We start from the raw sequence: 12007 nt of genomic DNA, 5'->3' as shown, positions 1-12007 counted from the left end.
CACAGCCTAAAAGTTGCGCATATCTTTTAGCCTTCCACTATTTCAAATGGGCCTAAAATTTAGCTAAAGGGACTATCTAGAGAATTGTTGAAAGTTTTTTAAGAAGAAAACTTTCAAATCTAACTTATAGTATAATTGCAATATAATTTTACTATAACTATAATGTAACTCCTATATAAGTATTAAAATAATATATGTAACATTATATCTAAATTATATGGAGATGATAATGTAGTTACAATGCAGTTACATCGTAGTTACAATAAATATTACCCCAAAAGTTGCACTTATTTTGAGGGAGTAGTAAATCAATAAATAATCCCTTTTTAATTATTGATTAGACCCTAAAAAATCTTTTATTATTAATGGATTAGCCCTAAACCCTTGTTGTTACGTGGGGTTTAGCGGCTGCTGCATTTACACGCCATTTTTTTTCCGCTCTTCTTTTTCCCCCCTTCTTTTCCCTTCCCGTGCGCCCGCGAAAAACCTCCCGCCGCCGCCGCCGCCGCCGCCGCTCCAGGGCACTAAACCCTAGCCATGGCGTCCTCCATACTCTCCGACTGCTCCTCCTCCGCCACCTCCCGCCTCCTCCCCCTCCGCCGCGCCCTCCTCGCGCCGCCGTGCCGCTTCCGCCCGGCCACCGTCGCCGCGCCGCCGCGGAGGCCCCTCGCCATCGCCGCCCCCCAGCTCCCGCTTCTCCCGCGCGCGCGCGACATGGCTTCGGCCTCAGCCGCCGCCGCCGCCGCCGCCGCCTCCTCTACCGACTCAGGTGCGCGCGCCCACTTCTCCTCGCTTGCCTGACTGTGAATGTTCTATTCATCCGTGTCGAGTTGTGTGTGGCTGGAAGAGCTCTTCAGGTGAAACCCATTTGCTATTAGTTGCACCTGTATTATTAGATAGTACTATGTTTTTGATTTCGTTGTTGAGCAAGTGTAGTTGCAAATGGAGTATATGTAGAGATCCTTGTATTTTCTGATGCACTGATATGACAATTCTTTTTTTTAATCGTTTTGCATGTGTTACAACTGTGTTCATCAGATGCTTGTGCCAAGATCATTGATGGGAAGTTGGTGGCAAAGCAGATAAGAGAGGAAATCGCTGTTGAGATCGCCAAGATGAAGGATGCAATTGGGGTTGTGCCTGGGCTGGCAGTCATCCTAGTTGGGTCAAGGAAGGATTCTCAAACGTATGTGCGCAACAAGAAGAAGGCATGCGAAGCGGTTGGTATCAAGTCATATGAGGTTAATTTGCCGGAAGACAGCTCTGAGGATGAGGTTCTCAAGCACATCGCAACATTTAACAGTGATCCGTCGGTGCATGGCATCTTGGTTCAGTTGCCCCTACCTCATGTAAGTTTTCAACAATTTTCTTTGGGCCAATGTCTCTGTATAACCTATTCACTGATATTGAATTTTGGCCCTTACCAACTGAACTGGTAGTTAAATGTATTTTTAGTGAGGTACATTCCTAGATATGTATGGCAGTATGGGCACACCATGGAAACATTACTTTATGCACAATATTTTCTGGAAATATTGTGATATTGGTGCCATCTCCAATTTGTACACTAAATGTTTCTATTTATGTTAACTGTTTTGATGCTGCTCTTGTGAAAGATATCTGGTCTTAGAAAAATGTGTGCAAACAGATCCTTTGTTTTAGGTAGTCCGTCGCATTCCCTTTGTGGTCTTTCGAGTTTGTTGTCAGCATTTGTTTTTAATTAGATGGTCTATACTGGTGCTTGCAGTTCTCTGTTAATCTTGTTGCATTGTTTGTAGCATATTAATGATGGGGATATTTTTGAATAATTGTTTGATCAAGATACTTTGAATGATTTTACCTGTTAGCATTAAAAGAGGTATTTGCCTGCTAGCATCACACAAGTTTTCCATGTCTTCCATCCACTGAGCATCTGTATTTCTGCTCTCTGATGGTTTGCAGCATATGAATGATGAGAACATTTTGAATGCTGTTAGTATTGAGAAGGATGTTGATGGATTTCATCCACTGAACATTGGACGACTTGCAATGCAAGGTCGGGATCCGTTCTTTGTTCCATGCACCCCTAAAGGATGCATGGAGTTACTACACAGATATGGAGTTGAAATCAAAGGGAAGAGAGCTGTTGTAATTGGGCGGAGCAATATTGTGGGGATGCCTGCTGCATTATTACTGCAAGTATGAATTAATTCTCACTTCAATTAGTTGGAGAAATTTTATTGGAGTGTTTAATTAACATGTTTTTATGCCATATGTGATTGCTAGAAAGCCAACGCAACTGTTAGCATTGTACATTCAAATACCAAGAAGCCTGAGGAAATAACAAGACAAGCAGATATTGTTATCGCAGCTGTTGGAGTTGCTAATCTGGTCAGAGGGAGTTGGATAAAGCCTGGTGCTGCTATTATTGATGTTGGCATCAATCCAGTTGATGTAAGACACCTACTTTTCTGATTGGCTTCCTTAATTCTTCCTCCCTAACATTCAACAGATCTGTTTGCTTTTAATGCCAACCCATTTCTAGATGGATAAGTTTTATGCATGAAAACTGGGCATGTCATAGCCAAAGTCCCTTATATTTTGGGACGGAGGTAGTTTGAACCTGCTAATAAGATTTCCAATGTTACTGGTTCCCTGGAATATCACCACATTGGTGGGATCCAGATGGCTAATGGTGTATTTGTGTTGTTAATAAAATAATATATAATGCTTTTGCACTTCATGTTTCTAATCATGTTTGGTTCATATATGCAAAATGTCACATTCTTAGAAGGAATATAGTTTTTTTTTTCAAGAACAAAGGGAACATTATTGTCTAGATCCTCGCAGCTGGGATCGAAGGCAGGTAAGGAACTACACCAGTAGACCCTCCTGTGATCCCACTGTTGGACACCCATTAATAAAAACTTAAATTGCCTTATTAAATTTTGATGACCCCATATCTTTGCTGGTAAATTTCTTCACATTGTATATGTGTTTGGGCAATATGTGATGATTAATCAATTTAGTACAAGCCTTCACTTAAATGTTGGCTTGTGCATATCTTTAAGTTTTGTTGTATGTTTTTGTATCCTAACTCAGTTAATACCTCAGAAGGTTCCAAAGAAATTGGTGACTTGGCTGCTTCTTTCCCTACACCCCCTTCCTGATTTCCTTGCATGCTATGCTTACTAGTGATTTGAAATGTCTCAGGATCCAGAAAGCCCTCGAGGTTATCGGCTGGTTGGAGATGTGTGCTACGAGGAGGCCTCCAAGATTGCAGGACTAATCACGCCAGTTCCTGGTGGTGTCGGGCCAATGACAATTGCGATGCTTTTGTCGAACACACTTGAGTCAGCTAAAAGGATACACAAATTCAAATAACTGTGCAACCCTATGGTAAAAAACGGATGAATATCCATTAAAAAAAATGGATGTGTACTTAACCTTTGCTGTAGCCTACCAGATAAGGGTTTTGCTCAACCTTTTCGTGTGCCTTTTGCTGGACCAGGTAACCACAACAATAGTCATAAAATAAATTTTGACCATGGTATGTTTTTCCTGGCTTGATACCAGCAACAATAACATTTTCGTTGTATTTGGTAATGAGGCAAAATTGGGATGCCAGTAAGCTTGGATGAACCATCCATCCATCTGATCAGTTAGCAGTTTATTTGTTTCCATAATTTGATTGGGTACAATGAGTGGTGGATGCTTCTGCCTTCTGGTCATTGTGACTGCACAATAGAGGGAAAGAAACAAACAACTGCCCCAATCTAATCCAGCCAGTTGGATCCTGGATTTTATTAGCTGTCAATACTATTTTATGTATGGTACACTGCACTCATGGTTTTGTTTTGGTTCTTGCCAACTGGTGACTACTCATAGCTGGATGGAATTTGGTCGTGTAACATTTCTTTTATAAGAAAAGTTTGTCATGTCAATTTGTCCAATTCTATCACAAATCATATAATACTTGCATTTCAATGCAGGACAGTTTGATATTTTTCTTCGATGTATCAGTCTTAGAACTTATAATATGACCAAAGAGAGCTGAAATAGAAATCATATTTCTTGCCCAACATATGAGATGCATCAACTTCACTTCACTTGATGTAGAAGTATTATCTTCCAACTAACAAATTTCACTTTTCCTCTAAAGGTTTTTCAGCAACTTTTGTTAGTTGAACTTACAGCATCTTCTTCTGTATATATACTGAATAAATTTGTGCCAAAAAAACAATGAATGACTGCTGAGCAGTTGATTACTGAGTTGGCAAAAACGCCGAGAAGAAAAAGACACAAATAAGGCAATAATGGATGGTGCAGTTTGGGCAGATGGTAGGCACAAAATATAAAAGAACAAAGTAGGTAAAGCGTAAAATGATAAAAATAATAAATCCAATCATCAAAAAGAAGAAAGAAATGACATAAATAAGGTCAGGGCGGTTGTGAATGCCTTCTTAAAAACTTTTCTTGACGTAAAAGGTCGGTCTATGGACCAGTTTTAAAATCCAAATAGCAACCCGATAGGGATAACAAATCGTCCTTTTATAATACAACTATTTTTATTATAATATGTTGATTGTAACACATGATAAAAATTACAATAGTATGAAATTGACATTTATTTATTTATGATCACCCATCCCCATGGTTTTGGAAGCTTGAGTTTGACATACTCCCTCCGTCCAAAAAAAAATACAAACCGTCTAAAAAAAATACAAACCCTAGGTTTTCATGTCTAATGTGTGACTGTCTGTTTTATATGGAATTTTTTTATAATTAGTATTTTCATCGTTGTTATACGATGAAACATGATTAATACTTTATGCGTGACTTTTCTTTTTAATATTTTTTATATTTGAAACAAATAAAACAGACGGTCAAACATTGGATACAGAAATCCAGGGTTTGATTTTTTTTTTTTTTTGACGGAGGGAGTATGATAGTACTACACATATGTGCACATATATATGTTTCTCGGCCTGACAGACAGGGTTAGGACAATGTAACGAGTACACCAGGTTAGGACAATGGCATCAAGTCATCAACCACCGGTATATAACATCTGTAAAAGCTACAGTACACTGGTACCATTTGACAGTTTGTACACAGGTGAGCTGGATTAACTACACAACTACTAATTGCAATTGGTATATACTCCGTAGTAGTACTGTCACATTAGCAAGTAATATGGTCTCCATGGGAAACTGAAACAAAGGATATTAATGAAAAAAATTGACTCATATGAAAATCCTGTAAAATTTTACAATGTCCCAAACAAAGCTTTGAATAAACGAGAAAAATATAAAAGCTATATTCAGTCCTAATGAATATTGTTGGCTACATATGTGCTCGGTAGCCACTAGTGCAGTATTAATCTATATTGGTTTGTAGCTGTAGTGGCAACAATTTACATCCATAATGGTTGATATTTTGAACCGAAATCATTTATTTCGAGATACTTATATTATCGTGCATGACTTTTTAATTAATTGAAAGGATATAATTTCTTTCTCGAATTAATGATGACCCTGATCGGTATGGCTTACCGTGCTATAGTAATTTATTCATTATCACATTACATGAGTTTAGAATTACTACTAAAGAAGATTGAATTTTCGCCCTAACTATAGAACAACTATTATACTACAAAATGATATGGGGGGGGGGGGGGGGGGGGGAGAAAGAGAAATAATTAATGGGCATATGCGTGCGTGATAATCGGGGAGGAGCGGTAATAAAGAAGGAAATGATGCGCGCGCACACCGTGGCCACCTCCTCCACCCACCTCACCCACCACCTCTCTCTACTCCTCCTCTCCTTCTTCGTCTCGAGCGAGCTCTCTCCTTCCTTGTCTCGGGTCTCGGCATTGCATTTGCATTGGGGGGCATTGCTATTGCTTCGCTTGCGCTTGGCCACCCACCATTTCGGCGCGGAGAGGAGACCGCTTCACCCGCCGATCTGCGAGAAACCCTCTCCCCTCGCCTCCTCCACCTCCCAATCTTAACCCAACCTCCCCCCTTCCTCTCGCGTCGACCCCTTGCTTTGCTCCTCCTTCAACCTTCTTCTTTCTTGGAGTTTCTTGAGAGAGGTAGAGAGAGAGAGAGAGAGAGAGAGGGGAGCGGTCGCAGGAGGAGGAGGACGGCGGCGTCTGCTGCGACCGACGGGGAGCGGCGAGGATGAGCGCGTCCAGGTTCATAAAGTGCGTCACCGTCGGGGACGGCGCCGTAGGCAAGACCTGCATGCTCATCTCCTACACCTCCAACACCTTCCCCACTGTGCGTATTCTTCTTCTTCTTCTTCTTCCTCCAAACATTTCCTTTTCTTCTTCTTCTTCTTTCTTTTGCTTCTTCTTTTTTTAATTATTTTTGAAAAAAAATACTTGTGTGCTCGGAGGCTTGGAGCTAGGATTATGGTTCTTGATCTGGATTTGGGCCCAAATTGTGGGGCTTTTCTGATTCGTCCGCCGCTCGTGAATTTGGGACAATGCGGCTTCGAATTCCTGCCTAGGGTTGCCATTCGAGTTTGAGTAAAAAGGGGATCTTTTGCACGGCACCCCGTACCAAAACAAAAACCGTGGCTCAAATCGAAGCCAAATGCTGCCTCATTCGTTCCTCGTGAACGCTCAAACAAAAAAAATGCAGTAGAAAAACAAAAAATTCGTCCTTGATTGCTTGCAGCATTTATGGATTATAGCAGCATTAGCGGCGGAAAAAAACTGCAGGTTTTTTTCCCCCCACGATTCATATAAGTCGAATCAGTTTGGCTGGCGTTTCTCTATCAAAGGTGGGAAACCGCGGATCCGCCAGGTCGAGAGCTCGATATCGCTTTCCCGACTTTCTAGTTGTCCTGTACCCTCCTCCACTCACATCTCACACCTTCCCCATGGTTGGTAAGCGCATTCTTTGTTCCTTTCACGCAAATCCACACCCAATCAATTACACACCACCACCCTTGCTTTTCGCGCATGGTTAATTTCCCAATTGCACATTAATTTCCCTCTTTTGAGGAGAGATCTTCAAAAGAAGAGAACATTTCGGCTGCTTTGGGGGGTAGATTAGCTTATTAGAGCCCTGAGACATGGTGACCATGTAGTGGGGGTAGTGTATCCATTGGACCACCTGTGGACTTCTTGCCATGTATAATAGGCCTGGTAAAATAGTAATCTAGTGGAGTATATATCAGTTTTGTAATCTTATCTTTAGGCAAGAGTTTGAGAATGGACTGCACATTTACCATAGATATCTTATCAGTTCTGTAACAGTAGGATTCACCTCATTTTGTATCTTATGAATCGGTTGTGCCTTGAGACGATATGTGCACTCATTGTTCGCGTCATTGCTTTTGACAGGATTATGTTCCGACGGTGTTTGACAACTTCAGTGCCAACGTCGTGGTTGATGGTAACACCGTCAACCTCGGGCTATGGGACACTGCAGGTAATCTGGTTGCGCTGCTATCTAATTCTGCATGCTTGTTTTCTTCTACCAAGTTATTAAGTTTTTCCTTCGGAATACCACAGGTCAGGAGGATTACAACAGACTGAGACCACTGAGTTATCGTGGAGCTGATGTTTTCCTTCTGGCCTTCTCGCTAATCAGCAAGGCCAGCTACGAGAATGTTTCCAAGAAGGCAAGGGACTCACTTTCATTTTCTGTTAATAATATTGATGTGCTCTTTTTTTCTTCTTTCGCTAAAGAAGTTTGTTGGTCATGTTTAATTTGAGATCGTCTGTGCAATGATATGTTGCTTCTGGCATTTTTCTTGTGTTTTTGCCTTCTTCGATGATAAAACTATTACCATGCTGGGAATTAGGCTCCACAAAATTTAGAGCAGGCCTAGATGCATCCTTCAATGGATTATTCCACCCATTAGAGATGATAGATGATGATAATAATCTCATAAATTTATGTTCATAGGTCATTGTCTTATGTTGATACTTGATTTGATCATTTTTGTGGCTTGATTCACTTTTTTAGTCTCCACTTATGGTACTTCTTGTTGATTCTAAACTTTGTTATATTTCAGTGGATACCTGAGCTGAAGCATTATGCACCTGGTGTGCCTATCATCCTTGTGGGAACAAAGCTTGGTAAGAACCGTGCAAGGCTCTATTTTGAGAAATCTAATCTTTTGTACCTGTCACAACTTCGGTTTTGATTTTGGATGGAAGTAGTGGCATGGGATTTTTAGGTTGATACGATTTTATTTGGTGTGTGTTCTTTTGATGTCAATGCTTGGTACTGGTGACGTCATTTAGTGATAATACATGAAGCAGGGTGCTCTATAAAAGAGGAAAAAGATGGATATATAGTACCAGTATATCAATCAGCCATAGTTTTTAGTACTTGCAAGAAATTCTTGTGATAAACCTATTCGAACTGTTTGCTCTTTTGGTTCTACTTTTGTACTATTCGACTTTGGTTCAACAACATGCAACAGTTATACTCTGTCTTACAGATTTGTAGCATTGCACGTTGTCCCTCAGTTTGCTATTGTCATGATGGATTCAGTTTTGTTGTCTTTTTTTTTTTGGCTGGTGTTTCTACCTGTCTTATGAAATTAAATTCCAATCATTCTACAGATAATATCCCCTTCGACCTGTAAAGATCCAGCTGTAGCCCACTTACATTTTTCACATTGTTTATTGCACTGGCAGATCTTCGAGATGACAAGCAGTTTTTTGTGGACCATCCTGGTGCTGTTCCTATCACCACTGCTCAGGTACAGTTGTGGCATTGTGGGTTGTTTAATTCCTTATTTACTGTAGCATCAGAGATGTACTTGCAACTCCTGTGGACTACATTGCCATATCTTGATCATTTTTTTGTTCCTTAATTGCCACTTTTGTAGGGAGAGGAACTAAGAAAGCAAATAGGCGCCCCATACTACATCGAATGCAGCTCAAAGACCCAACTAGTACTGCTTTCTTCCCATTTCTTTGCTAAATGTGCAATAACATATAAGATACTAACAGAGATATCCTGCCCCCCCTGATCTGCAGAACGTCAAGGGCGTTTTTGATGCGGCAATAAAGGTGGTGCTGCAGCCACCCAAGGCGAAGAAGAAGAAAAAGGCGCAAAGGGGGGCGTGCTCCATTTTGTGATCTAATCATCAGTAGACGACGAAGAAGAAGAACGATGAAGTTGCCAGGCTTTATTATTGTTGCGTCTTGCTTCAGCGAAACAGCATTCATGGTCCGGGGGTCCTAGTTTACTGGCAGCTGCAGCAAGGCCTCTTTGTCGAGGCAATGAGCGATCCGTTTGTTTCATTTTCTCCTTTCTGCCTTGTGATTATCTCGTGTGACTGACAAGTCGTGGCAATTAGGTAACTTTCCTAGATGGTATTTCCTGTGTTTGAGAAAAAAAATTCTTGTTATCCCTGTTTCATAAGTAGACATGATGTAATCGCACTCAGTTTATTCTTTTCCTTCTTATTTCACTTCAATGGAAAATTATGTTTCCCCTTCATATTCTGTTCTGCAAACGGAGCAAGATCTGTGATGTTCTTCTGACTTGTCCAATTGTTGCATACAAGTGGCCTACTCAGCTTCCAATGGTTACCTGGAGTCAACATCTAGCTCTAGTAACATAATGATTTTTCTGGAGATTGTGGAGAGCATGTTTGAACTTTGAAGTAGAGGCCTGTTTGTAAATTATAAGATGTGGAATCTGCTGGAATTCTGTATCTTTGCCAGTTACATTTTTAAAGGCCATCTATGCAACAGCCTAGCAGAATCAATATCATACATGCGTACATGTTTGAAAATTGTTAAACTGGATGCAATTTGGTGGGTGGTTGTCACCAACAATCAGTCAAAACCTATCATCTCAGAAGATCACCAGGTTAAATAAAACTCAGCTGGAAGTGCCTGGAACCAAGATATATATATCTCAACTGGTTAATTGGCAATTGTCCCCTGATTTCAAAAGACCCGATTGAGGCCTTCCTTTTGTTTTTCTAAGATTAAATTTAGCTCTCGATGTCGCTGCAAAATTTAAGCACAAAGTTACAAACACATGGATTATAATATCGAGAGCTGTTGTATTATATTTATTTATTTTTCAATCCAGCAGCTGGACTGTTCGCAATTGGGCTGTGGTAGCGTTCGATTCACACAAGGGTAACGCAAAATCCCCTCCAAAAAAATCGTCTCGAAGTAACCGTAGGGATTCTGAAAGAAAGTAAAAAAATATAAAAAAAATTATTACTAGTTGGTTGGAAAAAAAATAAAAAAAATCGTCTCGAAGTAACCGTAGGGATTCTGAAAGAAAGTGAAAATATATATAAAAAAATATTACGAGTTGGTTGGGAAAAAAAATAAAAAAGTTAATCGACGCCTGAGAGATTCGAACTCTCGCGGGGAAACCCCATGTACTTAGCAGGCACACGCCTTAACCACTCGGCCAAAGCGTCGGTTGTGTCAGTGAAACATTTTAATTAAAGAACAATAATTCCAATTTCACTTCTGACAATTCCGTCAAAATCGCAGACTTTTATTATTCCTCCTCACCAAGAAGACGATGGTTTTTGATTATAGGTTAGATGATAACGATGATTCAGATTTGCAACAACAATCCTAATAATTGCAAGCAAGAATTATTACTATCTTTTTTTATGGCACGATCTATATTTCTGAATTCTAATCGACATGCTGGTGATTGACTGATTGTCCCCTGCATCCAAATCCAAATCCAATTGCCATTTCAGCTGCAATTAGCTAGCTTGCAGCTAAGCTTAGCCCATGGCGTACTTCTGCGTCCAGCCTCTTGCGGTGGATTCGTATCTGAGGCGATCAGTCTTGCACATGTGAGCGATCTCCGGCACCAGCGGATCGTCCGGGTTCGGATCCGTCAGCAGCGAGCAGATCGACAGAAGAACCTGCACCAATTATGAGTGAGTTACCATCCACTATTAATCATCATCAGTTCATTACCAATTCACAATGCTGCTGCTGCTGATGATGTTGTTCTTGTGTTGTTAATTACCTTGGAGATGGTGAGAGCTGGGCTCCACTGGTCCTTGAGGATGTCAAGGCAGATGTTGCCATTGCTGTTTATGTTTGGATGGAACACCTTGGTCTTGAATGCTACCTGCTCCCAAGATCCCAATCAATGAGTCAATCAGACGCTTCATTTTTCATTTCATGATTGGGTTTCATCAACTTCTTGAATCTTGATTGAATTATGATTGACAAGTGATGTTTGCTTAGTTAGCACATACCTTTGGAGGCTTGAAAGGATAGTCAGGAGGGAAGTGGATGGTCACCAGGAACACTCCTCCAGAGTAGGGGCTGTCATTGGGCCCCATGATTGTTGCTTGCCAGTGGAACATGTCATCAGACACAGGCCCTGATTGAATTTTCACCAATTCATCAACAACAATGAGAAAATTTAATGCAATAGATCTTCTTGATTTTGTTTCTGAATATTTCTATCTGAAGATTTTCAGGATGTAATGCAAAGATTTGCGTATCACCGGCGCTGCAGGAAGTCGGCGGATCCCTCTGAAGGTCCTTGAGCTCCTTGATTATTCTCCTCAGTGCCATTTTTTTTTCCTTTCCTTGATCAGTTCTTGAGATGGGATGGAGGAGTGACTTAATCTCAAGATCCAAGATCAACTGAAGAATGTTTTGTTTCGATGGTCTGGGTACCGATGATCACTGGGCTATATATACCGACATCATTAGCATGGTCCAAATGGTATATGATTCTTGAATGAGACATTGAAAAGAAAAAGGGAACAGGGCATGATAATAATAATAATAATAATAATAATACAATAAAATAACAATAAATATCTTATCATTGCCAAATATTCTCCTTAAAGCTTAAACAAGTGGTTGCAAACTTGCAATGCATATCTGTGTTTATTGTGCCTAAATTGAAAGTTAGGACTCCCAAGAGAATTCCTCATGAAGCTAAAAGAGAGTAGGGATTCTGACCAAAAGGGCAAAGTCCAAGTGGGAGAAGTAGTGCCAAACTTTATTTTCTGATGGCTCTAGTTCATGGAACTTGATCCC

At 40.5% G+C, this 12007-nt stretch overlaps 3 protein-coding genes and 1 non-coding gene across 4 annotated transcripts; 2 read left to right on the top strand and 2 right to left on the bottom strand.

Annotated features, from left to right (window-relative positions):
- The first annotated feature begins 429 nt into the window (after positions 1 to 429).
- Positions 430 to 3665, top strand: LOC127761047 (bifunctional protein FolD 4, chloroplastic). The gene is made up of 5 exons (XM_052285253.1): positions 430 to 769; positions 1039 to 1349; positions 1942 to 2178; positions 2266 to 2433; positions 3193 to 3665. The coding sequence occupies exons 1-5, from the start codon at positions 538 to 540 to the stop codon at positions 3361 to 3363; spliced, it is 1119 nt and encodes a 372-aa protein (XP_052141213.1). The 5' UTR covers positions 430 to 537; the 3' UTR covers positions 3364 to 3665.
- A 2084-nt stretch (positions 3666 to 5749) lies between these two features.
- On the top strand, positions 5750 to 9455 carry LOC127762433 (rac-like GTP-binding protein 6). Its single transcript, XM_052286945.1, has 7 exons — positions 5750 to 6263; positions 7337 to 7424; positions 7508 to 7617; positions 8014 to 8077; positions 8645 to 8709; positions 8839 to 8904; positions 8990 to 9455. Exons 1-7 carry the CDS (start codon positions 6165 to 6167, stop codon positions 9089 to 9091), a joined length of 594 nt encoding a protein of 197 aa, XP_052142905.1. The 5' UTR covers positions 5750 to 6164; the 3' UTR covers positions 9092 to 9455.
- Positions 9456 to 10319: 864 nt separating this feature from the next.
- Positions 10320 to 10401, bottom strand: TRNAS-GCU (transfer RNA serine (anticodon GCU)). Its single transcript has one exon. It is a non-coding gene; the product is annotated as a tRNA-Ser (tRNA).
- Positions 10402 to 10451: 50 nt separating this feature from the next.
- LOC127762434 (ubiquitin-conjugating enzyme E2 28-like) lies at positions 10452 to 11634 on the bottom strand. Its single transcript, XM_052286946.1, has 4 exons — positions 11464 to 11634; positions 11209 to 11336; positions 10974 to 11078; positions 10452 to 10866 (listed from the first exon to the last, which is right to left on the bottom strand). The coding sequence occupies exons 1-4, from the start codon at positions 11531 to 11533 to the stop codon at positions 10723 to 10725; spliced, it is 447 nt and encodes a 148-aa protein (XP_052142906.1). The 5' UTR covers positions 11534 to 11634; the 3' UTR covers positions 10452 to 10722.
- Positions 11635 to 12007: the final 373 nt, after the last annotated feature.

Source organism: Oryza glaberrima, chromosome 2 (assembly GCF_000147395.1).
Source record: "Oryza glaberrima chromosome 2, OglaRS2, whole genome shotgun sequence".
Taxonomy (NCBI): domain Eukaryota; kingdom Viridiplantae; phylum Streptophyta; class Magnoliopsida; order Poales; family Poaceae; genus Oryza; species Oryza glaberrima.
Note: the sequence above shows the minus strand (reverse complement) of the source record. Positions and strands in the feature narration are given on the sequence as shown.

What these genes read in the sequence shown, in the direction of transcription:
- LOC127762433 (XM_052286945.1), top strand. Translation starts at nt 6,165, where the DNA reads ATGAGCGCGTCCAGGTTCATAAAGTGCGTCACCGTCGGGGACGGCGCC. An exon ending in ACGAGAATGTTTCCAAGAAG is followed by an intron (nt 7,618 to 8,013) that starts GCAAGGGACTCA and finishes GTTATATTTCAG; the next exon opens with TGGATACCTGAGCTGAAGCA. An exon ending in CCTTGTGGGAACAAAGCTTG is followed by an intron (nt 8,078 to 8,644) that starts GTAAGAACCGTG and finishes TTGCACTGGCAG; the next exon opens with ATCTTCGAGATGACAAGCAG.
- LOC127761047 (XM_052285253.1), top strand. Translation starts at nt 538, where the DNA reads ATGGCGTCCTCCATACTCTCCGACTGCTCCTCCTCCGCCACCTCCCGC. An exon ending in CTGCTGCATTATTACTGCAA is followed by an intron (nt 2,179 to 2,265) that starts GTATGAATTAAT and finishes TGTGATTGCTAG; the next exon opens with AAAGCCAACGCAACTGTTAG. An exon ending in TTGGCATCAATCCAGTTGAT is followed by an intron (nt 2,434 to 3,192) that starts GTAAGACACCTA and finishes GAAATGTCTCAG; the next exon opens with GATCCAGAAAGCCCTCGAGG.
- LOC127762434 (XM_052286946.1), bottom strand. Translation starts at nt 11,533, where the DNA reads ATGGCACTGAGGAGAATAATCAAGGAGCTCAAGGACCTTCAGAGGGAT. An exon ending in GCCGACTTCCTGCAGCGCCG is followed by an intron (nt 11,337 to 11,463) that starts GTGATACGCAAA and finishes AAATTCAATCAG; the next exon opens with GGCCTGTGTCTGATGACATG. An exon ending in ATCCTTTCAAGCCTCCAAAG is followed by an intron (nt 11,079 to 11,208) that starts GTATGTGCTAAC and finishes TCTTGGGAGCAG; the next exon opens with GTAGCATTCAAGACCAAGGT.